Source organism: Balaenoptera ricei, chromosome 15, assembly GCF_028023285.1.
Source record: "Balaenoptera ricei isolate mBalRic1 chromosome 15, mBalRic1.hap2, whole genome shotgun sequence".
NCBI classification, from domain to species: Eukaryota; Metazoa; Chordata; class Mammalia; order Artiodactyla; family Balaenopteridae; genus Balaenoptera; species Balaenoptera ricei.
Genome location: NC_082653.1, coordinates 28,766,930 through 28,792,638, shown reverse-complemented (window position 1 = coordinate 28,792,638; position 25,709 = coordinate 28,766,930). Strand labels below are relative to the sequence as shown.

At 50.3% G+C, this 25,709-nt stretch overlaps 1 protein-coding gene across 6 annotated transcripts in view; it reads right to left on the bottom strand.

Annotated features, from left to right (window-relative positions):
• The window catches only part of SNPH (syntaphilin), a 41,514-nt gene that overhangs the window by 5,277 nt on the left and 10,528 nt on the right, over positions 1-25,709 (bottom strand). For 2 of the 6 annotated variants that reach the window (XM_059897812.1, XM_059897813.1), the window contains 4 exons: positions 8,421-8,563; positions 7,911-8,007; positions 7,118-7,324; positions 2,597-2,746 (listed from right to left, as the gene is read on the bottom strand). In XM_059897812.1, coding sequence (XP_059753795.1) covers positions 2,597-2,746; positions 7,118-7,324; positions 7,911-7,960 — 407 coding nt within the window. In that variant the 5' untranslated portion in view covers positions 7,961-8,007; positions 8,421-8,563. The other 4 variants (XM_059897811.1, XM_059897814.1, XM_059897815.1 and 1 more) reach the window with 4 other exon arrangements.

Sequence of the window (25,709 nt, the reverse complement as noted above, 5' to 3'; positions counted from 1 at the left end):
AAGCCCTCGCACAGAAACGAAGACCCAACACAGCCATAAATAAATAAATAAATAAATAAAAATAAAAAGACTTTCTCTCTAAAAAAAAAAAAAAGGAGTATGTTGTCCACCAATGGGAGGTGCTCCTGCAAGATTCAAGCCCAGGTTACCCTATGAAAAAAAAAAGGCACAGAGCTATTCCCGAAAGAAGAGGCAAGAGCAGGCAAACTAGACGGTCAGAAGACTCTTGTCCAGAAACTCTCAGGCTTTTAAAATCCCTGAGGCATAGATGAATCCGGGGGGTGCAGGGGAGGGAGGTGAAGTAGAAAATGATGTCATCAAGTCCAGAGGTAAAGCCAGGGTTGAGACTGAACAGGATGGACCAAAAGCAGTGAGAAAGGAGGAGACTCATTCATGGGACTGAACTCCCACCCTGGGTGTTCCTCCTTCAGCAAACGTCTTAGTGATCCGGCCCACACGCAGCCACTCAGCCCAAACCCTACATTCACGTACATAAAATCCAAAATGGCACGACCATCACTTTGGATTTTATGAGTCCAGCAGAGTGGCCAACCCAGATCAAGCACCATGCACTTTTCAAAGTCAAATTAGAAATTCAGGAAATGGGCCCAGGAATCTCACTCCACAAAACACTGAAGGGACTGGGCCTGCGGGGCTGCAGTGGCCACAGGGTCAGCAATGGCATCCACTGGAAGGGGAAGGAGGGCAAGGGCTGCCCAACAGGATGCAGCTTGGTGATGGAGGTGGGATGGCAGCAGGGACCTGGAGCTGCTCAAGAGCCACGATAACGGACGTCCCCACAGGTGTGGGGATAATGTTCATTCCTCCTGCCTCAGGGTGGGGGGCTCAGTCTAGGATAACCCTCCTCACTGACTCTGAGCCCTGGGAGGAAGCGTGAGTTTGAAAGGAGGGACTGGGCATGCTCAGCTCAGCTGGGCCCCACTCCTCCTGGGAGCCAGCAGGACCCCAGAGCTATGGCTTCCCAGCCCTGTTTAAGTCTCAGGGGGCTGCAGGATGTTACATTTGAACTGGGTCTTATAGGATGAGTTTTCCAAAGAAGCAAGATGAGAGGAAGGGTATCTTAGAAGTGGGGACACAATATATGAAAGCACAGAGTGTAAAAGCAGACCTCCTTCTTTGAGGAGGAAGTAGGCTACTGCAGGAATGAGAGGTATCAGACTGAATGTTCAGAGCCTGTGAGGAGGGTGACAATACAGCAAGTAAAGAACGGCCACAGGTACTGCAAGAGTATCAGGCGGAGAGGCTGGCGAGCTGAGGTGCAGGCATGTCCACTACAGGGTATCCTGCCCAAACCACACAGGGCAGACTGTCTGCTCTGAGCCACAGGGCGGCCCTAGAAAGGAAGCAGGGAGATGGGCTGTCTGCTTCCTGAGGACATCAGTGTAAATGGCCAAGCAGACCCAGGGCATCAGCGAGAAGACAGTGGGAAATATAAACAGAAATCCTAGCACTACAGACAAGGAGGTCCACAGAATGCCACCTCTACCCTCCCCAAGTTCAAAAGCACAACAGATACAAACTGGATCAGCTACCTGGCAGAGCTCTGGTCAAGAAAGACACGGTCATGCTCACTGTATGCTCCAATTTACATGGACTATAATAGACAAATCCACAGAGGCAGAAAGATTAGTGGTTGCCAGGGACGGGGTGGCTGGGGAGAGATGGAGCGTGATTGCTACTGGGAACAGGGTTTCTTTCTGGAGTGATGGAACTGTTCTAGAATTAGATACTGTTGATGGTTGCACCATTCTGTGAATATACTAAAAATCACTGAGTTGTTTACTTTAGATAGGTGAATTGTACAGTATGTGAATTATATCTCAATAAAGCAGTTATATTAAAAAGAAAGAAAGAAAGAAAAGATGAAGGAAGGCGTGGTAGCGGTGGCCTCCCCGCCTGCCCTCCAGCGCCCTGCACGGCACCCTGTCCAGCTCACACTCGGCTGCGTATCCGAACTGACACAGTCTGGAGAAGACGGGTAGGTGATGAAGAGATCAGAGGGCAGCCCTGAAGCTTCGATCATAAAGATGAAGCCGCCAGCCTGGAAACGGGGAGGCCGGGAGGATCAGGTCTGGGGAATGAGCTCAGACAGGCCCACGGGGGCTCCTGGGAGACCCCTGGGCTGGCTGGGAGCTTAGAGGAAGGTTTCTCACGATCTTACATCATCTATAAGTGGATGAGGAGGAAGGCTTCTGGGGCCTAAACTGGTGGGTCACGAGCCCCTGGTGACCCCCTGGGAGGAAGCAAAGGAGGGCTAAGGGGTTGTTTCTCCCCCACAGAGACAGGTCAGGCAGGAAGAGTGCCCTGTGCTGCTCCTCCCCTGGTAGAAAGGAGCCAGGGCATGAGAAGTGGCCAAAAGGGGCTGCCAGGCTACAACTGGGAGAGCACTGCCTTGGGTGGGAGGCCCGACAGACCTCCACAGGGGAAAATGCTCCCAGCCTGGCCCCAAGCAGTTACCTGATGCTTCAAGGAGCAGCTGAGGGGAGGGCAGGGACAGGTGAGCTTTTGCTGACAGAGGAGCCCCCAGCCACGCCTTCCTCCCAGAGATACTGCAGGGCCCTGGCCACCCGCTTACCGGTCCTGGAGCCGGTCCTGCGTGTCCTTCAGCCGGGCCTTCAGATGCCGGATGCACACCTCCTTCTGCTGCAGGGGGGTCAGGTACTGCTCCGGGGTGGGGGGCTTGATGCCATGGTTGTCACTGCACAGCGTGTACTTCATGGCACGCCTGCCGGGGACGCTTGTCAGCAGGGAGGGAGGAAGGGGCCTGGCGAGGCGCTGTGCCTCCAGGAGCCAGGGGCCCCGCCTACCCATCCTGGTCCCCTGGCCACTGGAGCGCTGCAGGCCAGGCCTCCCCCACGGGGCCCCTGTGGGCACGAGAACAGCCAGTCCCTTTGGGAGGTGGGTTTTTTTTTGGGGGGGGGGGGGAGGTGGGTTTTATTAAGACTCTTTCCAGTGATGAGTGCAGCGTCAGGGTGGGGAGCTCAGGGCTCCTCTAGATCGGGCTGGGGAGACACGTCACAGAGCGCGTGCACCAGCCTGACGCCGCCTGGGGTGACGCCACCTCCGCCAACCCAGTCCCGGCGCCGCAGCCCAGAGCTCAGGTGTCCACCCTCCCAACCCAGAGACCAAGGCTGAGGGTGGGAGAGGTCTCCCCCTCCGTGTAATTATCCTGGGGCCTGCACGGCGGGCAAGGGTTTATCTGCTGTGTATGTGTGTGAGTGACTTCGTGTGAAAATCTAGTAACTGTGCGGCCGCAACCGTGTGAGCCGTTTCTGTGCTGTCGTCACCACCACCGCCTCAGCATTCATCGTGTAGAACACTGTGTGCAAGACTGGCACTGAAGTGGCAGCCTGTCCTTCCACTGGCATAAGGTGGGTGATAGTTGATATAAAATTAATAATGCGTTCGTTTTCTTAGTGTTCTACAACTTTGCTTTCAAAGAATCACATTACCCTACAGTATGCCTTTCTCTCCTAATTGGAGAAACTGCCTATCAGCCTATCATCACAGGTAAGTGGTTTTTAGAAAAATGTAACAATGTTTCTAATACCATATTCTGAATATGACTGTAATACTGTAGGCCATAAAAATTGTATAATGATTCATTCATTAGATAAGCTAGGCAACCATTGCTAGCTTCTCTGTTATCAATGCATGCACACTATACCCGTAAATAAATACGAATTTCTTTTTCACATGATCTTTTCATTTTTGATGTCTAGTCTTAGTAATACATGTAACAGCTACAGTGTTTTGTATCATATAAGACAATATTGATGTACTGACAGATGATTCAGTTTAAAAACAATGTAAACTTACAGTATCAATAAATACAGTATATTGTTGTAAATGTATTTTCTCTTCCTTATAATTTTCTTAACATTTTCTTTTCTCTAGTTTACTTTATTGTAAGAATACAGTAAGTCCCCTACATATGAACCTTCAAGTTGCAAACTTTCAAAGATGAACGTGCGTTCCCATGTCCAATCACATAAGTTAGTTCACCTGGCTGGTGTACTTTTCAAGGTACTGTACTGTAAGATTAAAAATGTTTTCTTTATTTTTTGTGTTTGTTTTTTATGTATTATTTGTGTGAAAAGTATTACAAACCTATTACAATACAGTACTATATAGCCAATTGTGTTGGTTGGCTACCTAGGCTAACTTTGTGGGACTTACGAACAAATTGGACTTACGAATGCTCTCTTGGAACAGAACTCGTTTGTATGTAGGGGGCTTACTGTATAGTTTATAATACATATAACACACCAAATACATGTCAATCAACTAATTACGTAATCAGGAAGGCTTCTGGTCAACAGTAGGATATTAGCAGTTACGTTTTGCGGGAGTAAAAAGTTATATGCAGATTTTCAACTGCACGAGGGGTCAGTACCCCAACCCCCTTGTTGGTCCAGGGTCAACTGCTCTAGGACGCCAGCTCATGAACACGTTCACACAAACGCAGGCAGACCCTTTCCATCTGCATGTGCACGCTCTGGGGGCACACGTGAGCACACATGTGAACACTGGCTGTCTCTGGGCATCACCCTGTTCACAGCTGTACCCTGCAGTGGCAGCAGGCTGGACGTGTACCGCTCCCGGCAGCCACAAACACCCAAGCACAGGGTGGCGCAGACGTGTGTGCGTGTGTGTGTGCGTGTGTGTGTGTGTGGTCCCACCAGGGCCGAGGAGGAGGAGTTCCCACCCGGTGGAGGAGGGAGGGCCGAGGCTTTCACCCAGGGAAGGGGAACACCCCAATGCCACCAGCAGACCACGGCCGGGCCACCTCAACTCACAGCTTCCTGCCGGCTGTTCTGTTTGGGAAGAAACCTCCTTGGATTTTGGCTTAAACACCTGGGCGTGTTCTCACACAATTTGGCAGAGGCCTTGTTGCCATCCAACTCTGTTCCTTTAGGGGACGGGGAGTCCCAGGTCTAGCAAGAGGCAATCACATTTTATGGGTGTAGAAAAGACAGGCCCTGGTGGGGCCCATTTGCCGAAGGAGCCAAGTTGGAGGCAGTTTTAAAAGTTTTGGGGAAGCTGTCTAACGTTAACTGAGGAAAAAGTATTTGTAAATCGTAAACTGTTGAAGAGAAAGTGTGGACAGAAGTGGAGGAAAAGAGAAACGATTCTCTTCTACTCACTCCGCTCCTGGCCTCTAAGTTTAACTCAAGTCACGTCACACACTGGCCTGTTTTCTGTGTGGCAAGGGGCAGAGGCGCGGTGTCAGGTGGGACCTTGGGGTCCCCTCTGATGGGCTCTAAGAAATCTCCTTCCAAAAGAGAGGAAGCCAGCAAGGGTCCTGAGCCCCACGTGTTAGGCCAGTAGACATCCTGGTGCCCTGCAAAGGCTTTGGCGAGAGGGATCCAGAGCCGTGGCGAGAAAAAGAGGCCTTTTCCCTCTGCCGGGGTGGAGGAACCAGGATTACTTAAACTAGTAAGAGCTGGGGATTACAAAGGAAGTAACTATTTTAACTTTTTTCCATTTGCTTTCATGAGTTTTCCTTCTCAATATAACATTTAACACTCATATATTTTTAGTCACTAGCTCTTTGTGGGAAAAAATATTCTTTTATATAGTATATATTTACATATATACTATACGTACCTGAGAAGAGGAAGTATACTACAATTCATGTCCCTCAGCTATTCACGCCTTGGAACACCTGGCTACTTATAGTGAGGCCAGAGCCGAGGCACTGCTCACCAGCAGCTCTGATGGTGGCAAGGAGACCCTTGCATGGAAGCAGCTCTCAGCCTCAGGGTTGGGACTGCCCCCATGGGTTGCAGTTATGACATGTGTGGCAAAAATCTGCTACCAATAAAAAAGTATTAAAGTTGCCAATTATACACTTTTCAAAAGGTAAATTAATGCATCATCAATCTCACTCACACACCACCACCACCCCCATTCTGGGTGCAGTTACAGACAGGATGCTGGGGCATGGGTCCAGCATATGTGTGTCACCCATCATGCGTGTCATGGTGGAAAACTCAGAACTGCTGCCTCGGTGTGATCTGGTCACACAAATGACACTCACTCAAGACAAGCCTTCCCAGGAGGAGCTCTGGCCATGGGAGCTGCAGGCCAGAGTCTCCTGGCCTTCTCTTGCCTACGATTCTCAAGTTGAACCAAAGTCCTAATGAGAGCGGTTACGCGTCACGGGCCTGCAGCAGTGTGTGGTGGGTGCAGATATCAACTCCCTGAAGCCTCCGGGTTGTAAGCTCCACTTTACAGATGAGGGAGTGGAGACTCAGACTGAATCACATCCTAAGCCCATGCTCCCCGCTCGTGCTCCTTGTATTTCAACACAGGGAAGCAGGATGGGCGCCGCCATCACAGCCTGCACGTCCTGGTCTCTGAGGACCCACTGCTCTCCTTACCCGCCTCCCCAGCCCGATCCTGCCTTTCCTCTTTGCTGAGAGCCCAAAGCACATGCTGCACTTGTAACACACTTCACTTTCTAAACCAACTCCACTCTGCCACCCTCACAGTGTACCACCTAGAAGAGCAGGCTGGCGGACGCCATGAGTTGCCTCCCAATATCCATTCTTGCCTTTTCTCCAACAGAACTCCCAGTTTGCTTGGGTGGCCCTACACTGGGAACCTCTAACTCTCCCTGTAGCCAGTCATACCTGGCACCAGCCAGCACAGTATAGACAGAATTTCCTGGGGAATGTGTCCTGTCTCAAAAACACGAGTCTCTGGGGGTTCAGGGGCTTTGGCCTTTCTACCTTCTTCCTTCCTGGATGCTGACCTGATGCCTGGAGGTGTAGGAGCCAGCTGTACACCAAGGATGGTGGAGATGGGGTCCCTGACACTTCGGGGAGCTTCCCGCCTCTGGCCCCTTGTTCTGAAAGCATCATCCCCAGTTTGTCTCAGCTACTGACTTTGGTTACGTGCAGCTGGGTATGATCATACCCATCTTACAGATGGGAACTGAGGCTCAGAGAGAAGTGACCTGCTCAAGGTCACACAGCCGGGAAGTGTGCTAGAGTTGGGGATGGTTAGAACGCCCACCTCCCTCGACCCCCAGGGCACTCAGGGCCCCAGCCAGCTTGGCCAGGCCGGGTGGGAGGGAGTGGCTGGTTACCTGGGCGTGGGGCTGCTGTCACTTCCCTTGCAGGAGCCCGAGTTACTGCTGCTGCTGAGGGAAGAGGTGCCGTGGGCATCCCGCACACTCACGGGGGGAGAGGTGCGCCTGGAGGCAGGAAGAAGAGGCAGGTGCTCGTTCTGGCTGGTGGGCAGCTGCGGACACTGGGCGAACACCGCCAGGCCGCTGCGGCCCAAAGGGCCCCCACTTCAGGGTCACCGCCGGGGAGAGAAGCGTGGCGGGGGGATGCACAGACAGGGGTGACAGAACAGACAGTGCAAATCAAGGTGGAAAACCAGAAGGAGGCCGGTCCTCGGGACTCCCCAGAGGCTGAGCAGGGCTGCGGGCCAAGGGTGGGGTCCCAGCTACCCCTACCGAGGGTCCTCAACTTCCGGGGTCCCCCAAGCCCAGAGGGAAAGGTCCCTGCACAGACTGAAACACAGGTGGAGAGGAATGGGGCAGGCAGGAGGAGGGACAGGAGGAGGGGCACACGGGGAGGCCAGGCGAGCCTGGGTGGAAGGCTGCGTGTCGTCCCGGCAGTAACTGTGAAGATCGAACAACAATACTGGTGACGGTAGGGATCCAATGGTTTAAGTCTTCAGAGAACTTTTATACCCACTGTGTCATTTGAGCCCATAAATAGTTCCTGAGGCCAGTGTCAGCAAGCCCATTTTAAAGATGGGAAAACTGGGGCAATGACTTGCTCAAAAACAAGCCGGTGGTGGACTGGAGACAGAGACCCTCCCTGCCCCCACCTTCAGAGGCCAAGGCTCCGGGCACTGGGGAGACTCACCTGCGGGATCCAGCAGAGGCCCGTCTACTGCCTGGCAGGGACATGGCCATGAGGCTGTGGGTCCGGGTGAGGGGCGGGATAAGCGGTGTCCCCGGGGCTGAGGAGAGAGGGTGGGTTGGGGGGGCCGCGGGGGTGGCCGGGCCCGGCCACGTCATCCTCTCGCTGGGGCCGCTGCCCGGCATGGCTTCTCCTCTCACCCTTCAGCAGGACACCCAGGACCGAGCGGGGGGCTCGCAGGCCAGGCTCTGGCCACAGCTGCCTCCACCAACAAATCTAGCAGGCTCTCACCCCACCACCCGACTTAAAATCATGATCATCAGAGCCTCAGGGCGGGCAGAAACCATCAGTCCAACCCCGTGTCCTCCAGATGAGTGAATGTGCCCCACAGAGAACAAAGGCCTCGCCCAAGGTCACTGACACTGGGGCAGGGCCTCCTAATCGGCTCGGCCCAGCACTGAGTCCTCTACGCTATAAGCCAGGTCCCCGGACCCCTGACTCTCGGACCCCCACCCCCACGCTGGTCAATCCTCCCTCGGCGGGGGCTGCAGACTGGAGGACTCCTGGAGCAGGACCAGGAACCCCAGATTAGGCTGGGCTAGTCTCGATGTCACCTTCCCAGAGTGCCTGCTGGTGCGTGGCTCAGGGCTTCCCGTCTACAGGGGAGACAAGACAGACCAACACACCACACACGTGTAGAAAGACATATGGATACACGCGACTATGAAAAGGTACCACGTCCCCTCCATTCCAAGGCATGCCACACATGGCTCAGTGGACATGCTCAGGGGGCCTGCCCACAATGCAGGACATGCAGCCCTCGCCTGCCCCGCCCCCCCGCCCCCACTGCCCACATGCTGCACACAGGCATGCCCGCACCCATCCATGCAAATGCTCATTTTGGGGTGCACCAGGAACTCAGGGCACAGCCTCAAAGCAAATGAGGAAGGAGACAGATGGGAGATGAAGACTCCTCCCTGCTCCCAGGGGGTGTCTCTGTAGGCTGGACCCAGTAGGAAGTGACCATGCCTGCAGAGATCCATCCTTGGCCCTCTTGACAAATCAGTAGAGAGACTCAGACCTGGCCTCCTGCCCAGGAATCCCAAGGCCCCTTTCCTGGGTAGAGGTTTGGGCTCCAAGGGCAGCCAGCTCTACAGAAGTTTAAGGAGGGGAGAGGCCCCATGCTGGGCTGGTGTTGGCTGCTGTGGAAGGAGGCCTGCACTGGGCATTAGCCCAGAGCCCCTGGAGTCCGAGGTGGAGAGGCCTGGGCTCTTTGCAGCCAACAGGCTAGTTCTGTGCCAGCTCCAGAGACCCTAGTCCCCTCCTTCCATGCTCAGAGCAGGAACTAAGGACAGTAGCCTGGGTTACAGGAGACTCAGCCAAGGACACCGTGCGCTGGACCTTCCCCCATGCTGGGAGAAAAGCGGTCACCAAGCCCTGCTCCACACCAGACCCCGTGCCAACCACATTACGTACATTATGCCATCGACTCCTCCCAACAACCCTATGAGGAAGTGCTGTGATTAGTCCCTTTGCAGATGAGGAACCTGAGAGGGAATGGACTGCCCAAGTCCCAGCCCCAGTGTGGCAGGGCCAACACCTGAACCAGGCCAACACCAGATGCTGAGGTGCTGGGTCTCAAACCCCAGAGCCCCTGCCCAGGGCACCCCCCCTTCCCACGTCAGGGCCTCTGGGGATCCCGGTCACCCCGGCCAGCGGCGGGGCTGCGTCCTGAGTGGACAACGGCGCTACTCAGGTGGCCTGTTTCCTGGCTGTGACACAGACGTGGCGTGTTCCCTGGAGGGCTCAGACATTGCCAGCATTGTCTGCCCAGAGGTGTCAGGTGCCAGGCACAGGAGCCGCCGACACCCCACCTGTCACCTGAGCTGCTCGCCCCAGCTTGGTGATGCATCCCACCCATCATGCCCCAACCGCCCAGGCAGGGCCTCCTGGACCTGCAGGGCCGGCCTCCGGAGGAGGAACAGTGAGACAGGGGCTGAGGGGACAACAGTGCTCCTCCACACTTGCCAGGAAGGCCACCAATGGCTCACCACCTCCTGGGCGCAGGAGGGCCTCAACTAGGAGCAGCTTGGGAGGGGCTGACAGTCCTCGCTCGTGGGTGGACGAGGGCTTCAAGGATCACCTGTCACTGATTGAACACTTCTGCGGCCAGGTGACCATGCTGAGTGCTTTTATATGCCTTGGCCCATTACTTCAAATAAAAATCCTTCAAGGCAGGAATTTTTATCACATTTGGGTCCAAGGTCACACAGCTGCACGTCCAACAGACCCTGGCTTCTAGCCCCCGTCAGCCTGGCTTCATCGGCCATCCTCCCATCACCACTTCTGGCTTTTGGGAGGATGCTGTGCTTTCAGGAGGACTTCTCAGCAGAGGCAGGACTCAGAGCTGAGGCAGGGCCTCGCTCTTCCAAGCCAGCTCTGGTGAGCATTGCTAAGGAGCTCAGAAAGTCCGGGTGGAGCTCCAGGCCCAGGTCCTGGGAGGCAGGCACGATGCCTGCTTCGCCTTGGAGCTGCGTGTGGCCTCGGTACAATGAGGGCTTTGTTGTCGCTGTCCCTGCTCCTACCTTGCTTGGCAACCCCACGCCTCCCTCCTCTCTTGCTCCCTCTTCCTTCCTCTCTGGCCAGGGGGGTGGGGGTGGGAAGGGGATGGCATTTGTACCTGGATGGAGACGACAGTCTCCTGGGAGGCCAAAGCCAGCCATTCATCTGGGACAGAGGTGGAAGTGGCATTTCCCCTGCTGGGATGGGACCTTGCAGGCTGGGGTCCCTCTGGGAGGGCAGAAGACACCCAGGCCCAAAGGGAGTTGCCTCCCCAGGATCTAGCCCAGAAGTGTCAGTGAGCACCCTGGGCTCTCTCAGGTCCTCCCTCCCCTCTGGGCCCCAGAGAGGAGGCAGATTGCCATGGCGTTTGTCTCCATGTCACCCGCTCGGCCTGGAGTCCCGCAGGCCTGTCCCCAGGTAGCAGCTTGGAATGAAAGGTGGAAAGGAAACCCCTAGCCGTGGGGAGTTGGGCTGACAGTTGCTTATCACCTCCACCCCAGGTTAAGCCCAGCCCCATTTCCCCATCCTGCCCACACCATGGCCACCCTGCTGCATCTACCCCTTTGATTAGTGCCTCACACGCCCAACAGCGGGGGTTCAGGAGATAGAGCAGGATCCAGGGAACAGGAGATGGAAGGAGTCAGAAACAGCCAAAGATATCTGGGCTCAAATCCCAGCTCTGTCACCCTCCAGCTGCATGCGGTGGGCGAGTCACACCACTTCTCTGAGCCTTAGCTTCCTCATCTGTAAGTGGGGCTGTAACCGAATGCACCTCATGTGGTTACTGTGAGAATAACACAGGATCATGCATGCACAGGGCTTAGCCCAGTGCCCACCACACAATAAACACTCGAAAATGGGAACTGCCAGGATTTTGGCAATAGATAATTGCAATGCAATGTGAGCTTCAAGACAGAAACATTCAAGGCATAATAGTGGCTTCAGGAGGGTCAGGGAAAGCGTCTTCAAAAGGAAATTTACACTGGGTCTTAAAGGGTGAATAAGAGGTCACCAGGCAGAGAAAGTGAATGGGAGGGATGGAGAAGTGTTGGCAAAGGCTGTGAGTAATTCATCAGCATGGCTGCTCAGGAAACTAGGGGGCCTAGTGGAGGCAGAGGCACAGCGGGCCTGAGGCTGTAGAGGAAGGTGGGGCCAGGCCACACAGAGCCACAAAAGCCAGGATCTTGTCCTGTGAGCAACAGGGAGCCATGGAAGGGCCTTAAAAGGGGGACGGACACAATCAGACTTGCGTTTTAGAAAGCCCCTGCGTAGGGGGCCTTTGTGGACTGGAAAGGGGCAAGAATAGAGGCAGAGAGACCGGTTCGGAGGCCTGGGTCAGGGCAGCAGCAGGAGCAGTGGAGAAAAGGGCCTGGAGCCTTCTCAAAATTCATCAGAGGCCCCCGATTAAGTAAAAATTAGGGCAAAACTCTTGATTCTGGCATTCAAGGCCCTCTTATCTATACCCTTTCCAACCTGCTCTCAGCTGCTTGCTGACCCCAGAGGAAAACCCTGTTCGTTGCTCCCACATCTTTGCAAAGGCTGTTTGCCCAGCCAACAGCACCTGCCCTGCCCTGCCCTGCCCTGCCCTGCCCTCATGCACACATCACACTTTCTGTAAGGCTCTGCCCTACAGGACTTTCCTCCTGGGACTTCACCCGTCACTTACTCTCTTGACCACTTAGCATGTCATGCCTTAGGTTGAAACTCAGGGAAGACCCCCCTCTGGGGAATTTCATAAAAATAAACACAATCAACACGCAACCGTTAGAAACGCAATGAGTTAAACAGGCACATTTGATAGACCAAGGGGTTGGATTAGATGATCTCAAAGACACTTCTGGATCCAACATTCTCTGATTCTAGCGCTGTAAATGAAATAGAGTTCTAATTGATGCTTTCTTCCCTTTCAATTACTAGGACTCCTGGATTTCAGTTTCTACATCTGTAAAACTAGGAAGCTGCATTCTTCGAAGAAACACTATGGCATTTTGCTCAATCAGCAAGTCATAGGGGAGAAACCAGGCACTTAGGTTAATCTAATATTCTGGCTAAGTGAAAGTCCCTGTATGCACTATAAATTATCTTTTTTTTTTCCAAAGAATTAGCCATCAATAAGAGAAGAAAGCTCTCCTAAAATCCAAAGGAACAGAACAATCTGTGTCTGATGACTCAAGCCTCTCACAATTGTGGAAAGCAGAGCAATGCAACCAATAGAACAGAACTTGGGAGGAATCTTCTCTCTGCCAAGGCAACACTAGAATGCAGAACATTCCACCCGTCAAACAGCAGGGCGCCTGGTGCTCCTAGAATGCTAATGCAGAGGGAAGCGGGAGATGGAAGACGGGACTGGGAGTGTTCCGGCCACCCTCTCTGGACCTCAGAGGATTAGTGCTATGAGGGCTACTCATGGCTGAGGAGTTTGGTAAACCTTCCATTGGCTTCACGGCCTCATCAGCCACTATGCTTCTCTGCACTATCAGCAAAACCAGGGCCTTTCTTCCTAGACTCGGGAAGGGAGGCAGTGGTGGCATTTCTCCAGTTTGCTTCCTGTTTCCTACACAAGCTGTCCTCAGAGCTGGAACCATAGATGGAGCCACTGGACTGCTTCTCGCTGTGGCAACCCCAGTACAGCGCAGGGCAGACCCACAGCTTGGCCAAATGCTGCGAGGGCTCCCAAGGCAACCAGGATGGCCGTGAGGGCTGAGGCGTCTGCTATGCAGGTAGTCTCTGGTGGTTCGACTCAGATTCCGGAGCCTGGAGGGCACCAAGAGCCAGTGGTCTTCAAACCACCTAGAGAACTTGCCTCTGGGACTATGAGGGGGTGGGCTCAGGCCTCCTTCCCCATTTCACCTCGAGAGACTCCTCTTGTACCTGTTCTACATATGGAAGGTCTGAAGTAAGCTGACATTTTTAAAAGGGTTTTGCAGGTTAAAAATCTATGTAATATATATTTTCCACAATGAGATACTATTTCACATCCACTAGGATGGCTATAATCAAAAAGACAGACAATAACAAGTATAGGCGAGGATGCAGAGAAATTGAAACCCTTGTGTGTTGCTGGTGGGAATGTAAAATGGTACAGCCACTGTGGAAAACAGTCTGGCAGTTCCTCAAAAAGTAAAACATTGAATTACCAAATGATCTAGCAATTCCACTAGTGGGTATACACCCCAAAGAACAGAAAATAGGTGTTCAAACAAAAACTTGTACAGGAATGTCCATAGCAGCGCTGTTCACAGCAGCCCAAAGGAGGAAATGACCCAAATGTCCATCAACGGATGAATGGACAAACAAAATGTGGCCTATACATACGATGGAATATCATTTAGACATAAAAAGGAATAAAGTACCAATACACGCTACAACATGGATGAAGCTTGACAATATTATGCTAAATGAAAGAAGCCAGACACAAAAGGCTACATATTGTGATTCCATTTATATGAAGTGGCCAGAATAGGCAAATCCATAGAGACAGAAAGCAGATTAGCAGTTGCCAAGGGCTGGGGGAAGGAGGAATAGGGAATGACTGTTAACGGGATTGATGAAAATGTTTTAGAATTAGATAGTGGTGACAGATACACAACTTTGTGAATATACTAAAACCCTTTGTATTGTACATTTTAAAAGGGTGGATTTTATAGTTATGTGGCTATATATCAATAAAAACCAAAAGTAATCTATATAATCTATATTTTAAATGAACCATTATAAAAGGACAGGCATGGTCCAGGAAGGGGAAGGGAATGGCCCAGGATGACTCAGCAAGTAGTGACAGGCAGGAGCTAGAAGCAGCCCTCCTGCCTCTACCTGACTTCAGGCAGCTGGGCCCAGGGCAGGTACTGCCCTGGTCCTCCTGACTCTGGGTCAGCCTGGAGGAGACAGGCGACTAAGACTGCCCCTTTGAAGGTCTGGCATATCCCCAACCTCATCTGATCCTCACAAATTCCCTGTGGAGGGAGGCCAGGTGGAGACTGATCCACAGGACACATGGGAAACCTGAAGCTGCGGAGCTTTCGAGATCACTCAAGGTCACACCTGGACGTCTAGGTCGTGAGTGCCTGCATTTCTACTGCATCATGACTGTCTCATCGTACAAGAGAACTGGGACACATACCGCTATGCTGTATGAAAAAGCAGAAATCTACTTTCCCAGGAGATTCTAAAATACCAGGGTGGCGATGCGGGGGTTACATCCCCGCATCCTGGGCTCTTCATGCTTCCATAAAAGCAGAACATCGCATGTGGAGAAAAGGGAACCCTTGTATACTGTTGACGGGAATGTAAAATGGTGCAGCCTCTGAGGAAAACAGTGTGGAGGTTCCTTAATATACCGAAAATAGAACTACCATATGATCTAGCAATTCCACTCCTAGGTATATATCCAGAAAAAACACTAACTTGGAAAAGTACATGCACCCCAATGTTCAACAGCAGCACTATTTACAATAGCCAAGACATGGAAACAACCCAAGTCCCATAAACAGACGATTGGATTAAGAAGGAATGGTATATATACATATACACACATACACACACACACACACAATGAATATTATTCAGCCATAAAAAAAGAATGAAATATTGCCATTTGCAACAATGTGGATGGACCTAGAGAATATTATGCTTAGTGAAATAAGTCAGACAGAGAAGGACAAATATATGATATCACTGACATGTGGAATCTAAAAAATAATATAAATGAATCTATATACAAAACAGAAATAGACTCACAGATATAGAAAACAAACATGTGGTTACCAAAGGGGAGAGGGAAGGGGGAGGGACAAATTAGAGGTATGGGATTAACAGCTATGAACTACTATATATAAAATTGATAAGCAACAAGGATATACTATAAAGCACAGGGAATTATACCCATTATCTTGTAATAACCTAAAGGAATATAATCTGAAAAAAATACTGAATCACTAAGCTGTACACCTGAAACTAACACAATATTGTAAATCAACTATACTTCAATAAAAAGATAATAAACAAAATAATATATTCCTGAAAAAAAGAAAGTGGACATCACAGAAACAGGAGGTTAGCAGAGCAAGGAAGATTGTTCAAAAAGAAATTCTTCATGTGTCTTCTCCCTAAACAGTGTAAGTCTCTCCATGTCCCTCCAAGAATCAGCCACGTGGGCAAAGGAGAAGCCCTCACCATGAGGACCACCGTGTTCAACTCTTCCAACAGCTGCTGCATCCTGCTCACTAGCCCAGGTGCTGTGCGAGCCCAGCACTGACAGACCCTCAGCTCCTCAAGCCACATCACATGGTCCCTGTCAGTGACCTTGCACCCTCGACCTGAGTCTCAGCTGCCTCATGCATTCAGTGGGAACCACCCTCCTGACCCTGCCTTATCCAACCAAGGCAATGAATGGAGCAACAGGGGAAGTTCTAGACAAATAGAGGACAGAACATTTCTTGCCATTACTACTGCTACCGCTACCTCTTATAGGGGATATTTTCTCCTTTTTCAGAGGTATTATTCCTTGCTTTAGGGCAAGTCAGAGCAAGCCCAGGTGGTGACTCTGAAATTACTGACACCCTCTGCCAGGCCGACTGCCCTGGGGTGGTGGCTCTCCAGGCCAATGCCTGGCAAGTCTCCTACATGGGGAGGGGCAGCAGGGGCAACACAGGTTTCCATCCCTCCACAGCTGTGCCAAGGCTGCCCCTCTGCAGACAGCCATGGGGAGGTGTGGGGGACAGAGGGGCCCTGGTGCCAGCCCCAGCTTGGCAGCTGCTTGGCAAGTGGCTCCTGGCAGGTGGAGGTCCTTCAACGACCTTGGCCACAGCATATGCTTCCCTGGGCTTCCCGGCTGATAGAGCTGTCAAGCCGCAGCCTGGCTCCTCTCCTGCCACCGCCTCCTCCTGAGGTTCCAGCTTTAAAGCATCATAGGATGGGGCCTCTGACCCCTATGGACTCTCTCTTTTCTTCAGATCTCTGCTGTGGTTCTTAGGATCCTTGAGTCAGCGTCCACCCCTCCCCTGCATTTACCCCAAGTACCTACAGGAGCTAACACACTCTCAGAATTCTAGAATGGAAAGGATCTTGGGTGGACTTTGTCACAGCCCATCGTTTTACAGAGAGAAACTGAAAGCCGGAGGGAGCATGCCCTATGTCTACAGTTGCTCAGCCAGCGGAGCACAAAGCCGGGGCTGGGCACTCAACTCCTGACTCCAGTGACAAAGTTTCTGCTCTGCAGCCCCAGCCCACACCCCTGCTTGAGTCCAGGCAGAGGTCTGATAAAATAAGAACAAAAGGCGGCTTTCTGAGTAAAGAAGTCATGGAAGGAAAGCCAAGGGTAAAACGGAAGTCTCACCAATTTTAAGGCAGCTCACGAATGACACAGTAAAATATACATTGAAACCGAGGCCTGGGGAAGCAGGGAATACCACAGCCTGACCACACACGCAAACGTGGCAGCAATAACGAGGTTCAGATTCCACTCTGAGCTTCCTGGCCATCAAAGCAAAAAGAGAAATTATGCCCAGTCTTCTTGTTCTTATAGTTAGGGGAGAGCGGGAAGCAGACTAGTTCTTTAGGAGACATAAAGCTCTCCCTAAAATGAATGCTAAAAGAAACATTATTGCATGTGATTTGTTGTAGGGATAGAGGACTGCCTATTGTGAATCTGCAAGGAGGATCCCAAGATAAAGGAAGGATGGTGGCCTCAGAGCTCAGCCAAGTTACCCTGTATGTGCTGTGCTCTGCTGACATGAGGTTGAAGGACCCATGGAACACAAGGACCAAAGGGCTAAAGGGATGTGCAGATGTCATCTGATCTGCCTGGGACCACAGCTCCTTTGCATGGAGATAGCCCCCACCCAATCTGAGATCAGAGAGCTCTATCTTCCTGGGAATCCAAAGCAGGGAACCACGTAAACTCATGCTGTCTCTTGCATTCTCTCTCGCTCTCGCTCTCTCTCCTGGCATTTCATGACAATCTAGTCCAACCGCCACATTTTCTAAGCAGAAACGGACGACTCGCCAAAGGCCACAATGTGAGCTGTAGGAACAGGGGACATGAGACTGAAGGTGGGCCAGCTGATTCCAATCCCACCAGCCACTGTGGGCATGCTGCTCCTGTTGGAAGCCAAGTCTCACCTATCTTCTTGAGGCTCCTGGGGGCTTTGTGTGGAGATACAGGCCCAGCTCACCCAACTGCTCCTGTTTAGCCCAGGAGCCATGCTGATCCCAAATCAGCATCCTTCACCTCTCCTCCCAGACCTGCTTTCTTTCTCCAGCTTCCAGCTTCCCTGCCATCCTCAGCAGCTGATTCCTGTCCAACTGATTTCCAGTGGCACTTCCCCCATCAAGCTGAATTCTTTTGCCTTCATTAAGATCCAGGGCCTTTGACAGCGCCCAACATGGCTCACACTTGCTGAAAGAGGGTGGGTAATTATAAACCTCTCTCCCCAAAAGACCTCCTACTCTGGAGAAGCTGCTCCACCCCTCAATTTAGCTAAAATGAGCATTTTAAAATGTTTTCAAAGGGAGACTCTGTAAAAATCTATGTCTATATTAAAATCCCTTTGTCTCAGAATGAGTTTTTCCCCTTTGCTGGGAGGCTAATTTAACAGAAAGAAACGATGGCTTTGGGCTCAAATATGACAGGATTTGAATTCCAAACTGCACCACCCACTATCTTTATGACAGTGGGAATACCACTTTACTTCTCTAAGCCTCAGTCTCCTTATCTGTAAAATGGAGCTAATTACAGATATTGTGCATGAGTACAGTCACGATTAGCAGTTATACATGCTAAATGCCTAGCAAGGACCTGGCATAGGGAAAGCACTCCATAAACAGTATTTATTTATTCACCTAAATAGTCTTATGCTTAATGTTGTTCATATATGTTACATCTTTATTCCACTCCAAAATCTTCATCTGAAATATTATAATAGTTTGTATTTCAGGGGTCTCTTTCTTTCTCCCCATGCTTTATTTTCTCCACAGTCCTTAGCAACAGCTAATATATTTATGTACTTTGTTTATTGTCTCTAGAATATAAGCTCTAGGAAGGTAAGAATATTTGCCCATTTAGTTCTTAATTTAGTTCCCAGCACTTAGACCAGTGCCTGGCACCCCACAGGCCCTCAACAAATATTTGCTGGATGAATAAGTGGTTCTGCACTCACTTGGGTTGATATCACTACCCAAGTAAGTGCGGGCTTCTTAGCAAGTCAAAAAAGGGGCAAAAAAAGCTTTGCAGTACTTAGGTTATATTATTATAGTCCTTCTCACACATGGCGTCCTATTTAGGTGGGCTGGTCTCTCCTGCTAGATTTGTTAAGCCAGGGATTTATCCATTTCCGAATCCTTAGTATCTAGCAGGGTCTTGAGTACAAAACTCTTAAAAACTGCATCTTAAGGGAAAGCATGAAAGCACAGTTTGAAAGCTGTCATTTAATCAGCCTCTTGCCAGGCACTGTCCTGGGTGTTCCACATTTATCCTCTCAATTCACCCTCACGTTAGGGGATGTGCTCTCCATTTTACCACCAAGGAAGCTCAGGCTCCAGAGACCAGCGAACTTGCATGAGGGCACGTGGAAAGTAGGTGGTAATACTGAGAGTGGAACTCAAACGATTCCAGCTGCCCCTCTAAATTACATCTCCGCACTCAGAAAATCCAACTCGTTGTGTCAACAACCCCAAATCCTGACAGCAGCCCTCAGAGAAAAGTGAAAGATACAACATTACAGTGGATCCTCATGGTTTGCAGATTCTGTAGTTGTGAATCATCTACTTGCTAACATTTATTCATAAGCCCCAAATCAATACCCAGTTCCTTCACAGGCATGGGTGGAATGCACAGAGTGGTGAAAAATTTCAGTTGCCTGATGCCCATGTTCCCAGTTGAGTGGAACAAGGCAACCTCTCGTTTCATTTCTTTTCTTCTTTCTTTTTTTTAAAAATAAAATTGAGTTTAAAAAATAGTATTTTAAACTGTACAGTTTCCAGAAGTACACAGTTATCAAAAATGCACACACTTCACTTAGCTTGGTTCATTTCTTATACTATAAACAAGTGTCCTTTTTGTGGTCCATTTAGAGCTATATTTTTAACATATTTTGTGCTTTGCTGGTGTGCGGGGGGGCGGTAATTTTGCTATTTAAAATGGCCCGCAAGCATAGTGCTGAAGCGCTGTCCAGTGTTCCTAGGCTCAGGAAGGCTGTGACGTGCCTTACGGAGAAAATAAGCATCAGATAAGGTTCGTCCAGGTGTGAGTTATAGTGTTGTTGGCACGAATTCAAGGTGAATGTATCAACAATGTGTATTAAAGGTGTCTTTAAACAGAAACACAAATAAATAAAACAAGGTTATGTACTGATCAGTTGATGAAAATGTTGTGACCAGAGGCTCCCAGGAACCTAATTCTGTATTTTCCCTCAGAAGCAATGGTTTTGTACTAATTCAGGGTTCACAACTGGTTTATAGAGCATCACTATTGCAAATAACAAGAACTGACTGTATTAAGCACAGGTGCCCAGCACCCAGATTTGCACACAACGGGTCCGGTTGCGTTCATGCACAAGTACACATACAACCACACTCGGCTGTGTGCTCAGCTCCGTGTACTCAACACTGCCATCCGCACCAGCACCAGCCGAGCCCTCTGGGGGCCGTGAGGACTAAATGCAGGCGCTCAGGGGGTAGAGCCAAACACTCCTGGATTCAAACCCCAGCTCAGCGGGGAGCTGTGTGCCTGCAGGCCTGTCATAATCAGGGCCAGCTTCCTTATGTGTACGTGAGGTTAATCATTGTCACGATGGTAAAGTGGGGCTGTGCAGGTCAAGCTGCCAAGCGCAGTGATAGGGATAGGGATAGGGCTTGGGGCAGGCAGCAGGACAGAGCCTTTTAAGCCCTTGTATCTGTACAGGGCATGTATGGGGCCCAGGAGAGCCAAACTGAGGGCCTCCCCCTCCTTAGCAGACTGGCCTCCCTGCTCTCGCAGGCCTGGGCCTCACTCTGCCCAGCGCTGCCTCGAGGAGCACCTGGAGGCCAGGAGGCCAGGGACCAGAAGGTCAAAGCCAGAAGGTGCTCAGAGACAGGCAACTCCAGGGGTCCCAAACTGGCAGCCCATAGGCTGTATCGTGCCTAAAGACCACTCTCCTTTGGCCTGCATGTATGTGTATTTTAATTTCGGTCAACATTTATAACTTGAGAGATTTCATACTTAAAGAAACCCAGATTTTTAGCTTGTCTTAACCCCAAAGATCCTGCAGCTCTGTGCCTGCATTCCTGCATGGCAGTGATGGGCTGAGGCTGAGGAGTGGCCCCTTTTTGCCAGTTCTTACCTGCACTTGTGCTCTTTACCTGGGCTGTTTCGTTTGTTAGCTGCCTGGCATTGGAGTTTGGAATCTCCAGTCTAGTCCAATCCCATTTTATAAATAGAGGATCTGAGGTCGGGGGGGGGGGGTGGCGTGGGGGGAAGGGGTGGCACTTGCCCAAGGCCCCAGGTAAACTGGTGGAGCTGAGATTTGAACCCTTGCAGCTCTGAACCCAGGGTGCTGGACACACAGGGAGGCTGGGAACACAGAACGGGGGACTTGGGCTGAGGGGCAAATCCTGTTCAGGAAAAGGCTGCTGGTGCCAAAAGGTAAAGCAGAGACCAGCCGCTCTGGCTGCAGTCAGCAAAAAGCTCTCCTTCCCACCTGCGGGCAAACACGGGCCTCCCCCACCCTGTAAGATAAACTCCTCCCCGGCTCTGTTGACACAGGGCTCTCAGGTGTCCCTCTGCCCTGCCTTTTCCCCTGAGCAGGCAAAGATCTTCATAATCGCAGGGGCCCCCGGGGAAGGTGTGTAGAGCAGGGGCTTTTCCTAGAGCAGAATCCAGCTGGAAAACCTAGGTCTCAGCAGAGGACTGACCATGGGCTTTAGCTTCCTCATCTGCAACATAGGGTTTCAACTGCGAAGATTTAATCAGATAAAGCTTGTGAAGAGCCCTGGCACACACTGCCCAATGAGCAGTAATTTCTTTCCCTTATTTTATAAACCAAGGCCCAGAGACAAGTGAATAATTCACCCCAAGAAGGTCACGGAATTAGCTCCAACTGGGTAATTTTTAAATGTTAAATATAGTTCTATTTATGAATGTTGTTATTATAGCTATAAAAGTAGCACACATTTTTTTTTAAAAAAAAGCCTCCATTTTTGCTACTCAGAGATAAACCACTGATTAATTTGACTGCTGCTCCTCCTAGTTTTTTTCTAAGCATAGAAGAAAAACTATTTTGGAGGCGGGTTTTGTTATTTTTACATAGTTATAAACATGGTAGAGAGGCACCTTTATATCTTTTAAAAAAATTTAACATGGTTTATGAATTGCCCACGATATGGCATATTCTTTATAAAAAGTATTTTATGGGCTGTATAATAGTCCATTTCATGGGTCCATCACTGTTACCTTAACATCCCCCTCTGTTGAACATATAGACATTTTTACTGTCAAAAAGAATGCTACAACAGACATCTTCATGCATAATTATTTTTCTGTATTTAGAATTATTTCCTTAGGAAGGATCCCCAGTAGTAGATTTATAGGGTCAAAAAGTATGAATATGCTGCCAAACTGCTTTTCTAAAGGGCTGAGTTGCTAGCTGATTCTCCCCCCATAACATATGCACAGCAGCTGTGTTTCCCCTTGACAAAACCACAGGCACTTAGCCTTGCCTCCTGAAAGGCAAGGAGTTCGAGCTCAAAACAGGAATTACCAAAGATGGTCTTTCTGTGTCTCTGTGGCCTTGTGACAAGTGTCTTCACCTCACATGGCAAAGAGGGAAACTGAAGCCTCCTGGAGAGACGTAGCTCAAAAGTGGCCTAGCTCCAAGATTGGAAGCAGGTCCCCTCAAGTTCCTCCTCTCTCCTAATCAGAGTACTTCTTATCTGTGTGGCAGCTGTGGCAGGGACATTTCAGTCAATGTTTACCAGGTGTCTATGTGCGCTGGGTTCTCCCCAATCGTAATCAAAGCGTGTGTCAGGGAGGGGCTGGGCAGGGGACGGAGGGAGTCTCTGTGCAGAACTCAGGAGCAGGCTTCTGCGGAGGAGCATTCCAGATTCAGTGCAGGGAGTGGGGGTCAACATTACAGAAACATGCAGGAGAAGGGGAGATACAAAGGGCTGGGTACACGAGACCAGACAGCGTAGGGACAAAGGGGGAGCAGAGGGGAGACCAGGCACTGGGGGAGCACCTTTTGAGCCTACAGAAAAAGTTCTGAGCAGAGGAAGGACGAGGTCAGGTTTAGACTATAGAAGATAACCCTGTACCAGCTCTGCTGAGAATGGGCTGGAAGAGATGAGGAGGGGCACCAGGAAAGCCAAGGCGGGAGAAGAGGAAAGGAAGTGAGAGAAGTAAAGATGGCTTCGAGAGAAATTTAGGGAGTAGACAGGGACCGAAAGAGATGGGCCGTGGGAAACCAGGGAGAGGGAAGAACCGTGATGATGCCCAGGCCTCTGGGCACGTGGGGGTGAAGCCCACCCAGTGTTCATCGCCCCTTCTCCCTTAATAACAGAACCCTATTTTTGTTCAGGGTTGGCAATATACCCAGCTTAAAACATACAAGTATCCAGAGTGGCGGTGGCAGTTCTGGCCTGTGCACTGTGACAGCAGCACCCGGGCTTGAGAGTCCGGCTAGCTGTCATTTAGCCTGCGAGGGCCAAAAGAGAAGTGGGCATCACGCCTTCAGTGGCTCAGTCTCCCACGCGCCAGGAGCAGGGCCAGGTTCAGAGTCAAGGGCTAGCAAACACGAGCTGAAGGAAGTCAGGCAGCCAACCAGGTGATCTGGGACCTGAGAACCCCATGCACAGTCAACCTAGTACCAGGAGAATGGCCTCGAGGCCACCGTCCATCTCCCCTGGGACACAGCCCAGCACAGGAGAGAGAGCACAGAACTGGGAGCCCGTACGCTCAGCTCTGCCACTGACTCACAGGCCCTAGGGCACCCTGCTTTTGAGTTGGTACCTCAGTGTCCCCATCTATAAATGGAGATAATGCCCCCACCTCATGGAGCTGTGTGACCACCTGGCCTCTGCCATCACATCTTCCCAAATATCCTCACTGATTCACCTCATGGATTCACCATGCTTTCGCCTATGCAGTGCCCTCTGCCTAGAAAGCCCTTCCAAGCTTCTTCTACCTGCTTATCTTCCAAGCTCAGTTCAAGCATGGATGCCCACGTGTGCCTCCACCGGAGACAGAGTTCACAGCTCTCGCCATGGTGGCCCCATTGCACGTGCTCTTTTGTTATACCAGGAGGACACAGGCTGTTTACACACACCCGCTGTGGATCACTATCTTCCATTTTTTGAGGGTTTCTAAGTCTACATACACATACACACAGACACATAGACACAGAGGCGTTTGGCTTAAGCAGCGATGTGCACTGCTGGCGAGCTGTGAGAGGGCACTGGCAGAAGAGGTAATGATGCCCTCAGCCAGGCTCCACACACCCAGAGCAGAGCAGACAAGGTTGCCCCGCACTGTTCCAGACAGTGCATCTCGAGCCTGGCCCAGAGGGGAGCTCAACAAACATTCCTTAATGAATATGTGGCTCCTCCTCCTCTGTCTCCCAAGTGCCTTTTGTGACAATAAACGGTGCTGACACGCTCCTTGTCCTTGGAGTTGAGATGATCAGCCACAGAGCTCTGCACCTGCCTCTCACCCACAGAAAGGCAGTGCCATGCCCATTGTACAGACAAGGTGAGGGAGAAAGGTGACCTGCCTCACCAAGTGTCACCGGAATCAAAAGCATCAAAGCACCCAGCATGGGCCCTCTTCCTCTAGAGATCAGAGGTCTGTGTGGGCTCTGACGCTACACCCCATGGTCTCAGGGACTCAGGCCCCCTGTCTGCAAAAGAAAGCTGTGGAGATGTGCGAATTTTAAGTACCTCTAGGTGCTGTCCTGTGATTCTACATGATAGTAGAGAAGGACTGAATTCAGAGGCTGCAATCTCTCAGGAAGCCAGTCTCTTTCTGAGTCTCTCTCTCTCTCTCTCTCTCTCTCTCACACACACACACACACACACACACACACACACACACACACATGTACACATGCACACTGAGTCTGAAACTCCCACAGGGCTCTCTGGGGCAAGACACAGATTGGGAGAAAATAGCTGCAAAATATATATTTGACAAGGAACTTGTATCGAGTACGTATAAATAACTCTTACAACTCAATAATATTAAGACCAACAGCCAAATAGTTAAATATTTAAAAGTTGGCAAAATACTTGAACAAATAATTCACCAAAGATATATGGATGGCAAACAAGCACACAAAAAGATGCTCAACATCGTTAGTCATTAGGAAAATGCAAATTAAAGCCATAAGGAGATACCACTATACACCTATTGGAATGATTAAAATTAAGCAGACTGATCATACTAAGTGCTGTTGAGGATGTGGAGATACCAGAACTCTCATACGCTGCTGCTGGGAATGTAAAATGGTACAACCACTCTGGAAACACTTGGGCAATTTTTTAAAAAGTTAAATATACATTTACCAAATGATCTAGCCACTCCACTTAACTCCTAGGTATTTACCCTAGAGAACAGGAAGGTATATCCATACAAAGACTTATACACAATTGTTCACAGCAGCTTTATTTGTAATAACAAAAAACTAGAAAAAAACCAAATGTCCATCAACAGATGAAGGGCAAAACAAATCATGGTTTACCCTTACATACAATGGTGTACTATGTGTACTCAGAAATAAAAAGGAAAGAACTACTGATGTACACAACAACTTGAATCTCTAAATAATCATGCCGGGTGAAAGAAGCCAGACCCCCACCACCTTCGAAAAAGTATATTCTGTATGATTCTATTTATACCAAACTCTAGAAAGTGCAAAGTAATTGATAGTGACAGAAAGCAGATCAGTGGTTGCCTGGACAAGGGAGGGGAGAGGGAGGCATGAGAGGAAGGAATTACAAAGGTGCAAGAGGAAACTTTGAGGGTTGATGGATGTGTTCATTATCTTAATTGTGGTGATGGTTTCATGGGTTACATACTATGTCAAAACTTACCAAACTGTACACTTTAAGTATGTGCAGCTTGATGTATGTTGTCTATACGTCAATAAAGCTGGAAGGAGGGGAAGGGGCAGGGGAAAGAGAAGAAGGCAAGGCAGCAGCAAGCAGGAGGAGTCTTTCTGGGAAGCCTGGCACACGCACGGACCTGGACACAGACACACAGACGAACATGCACTG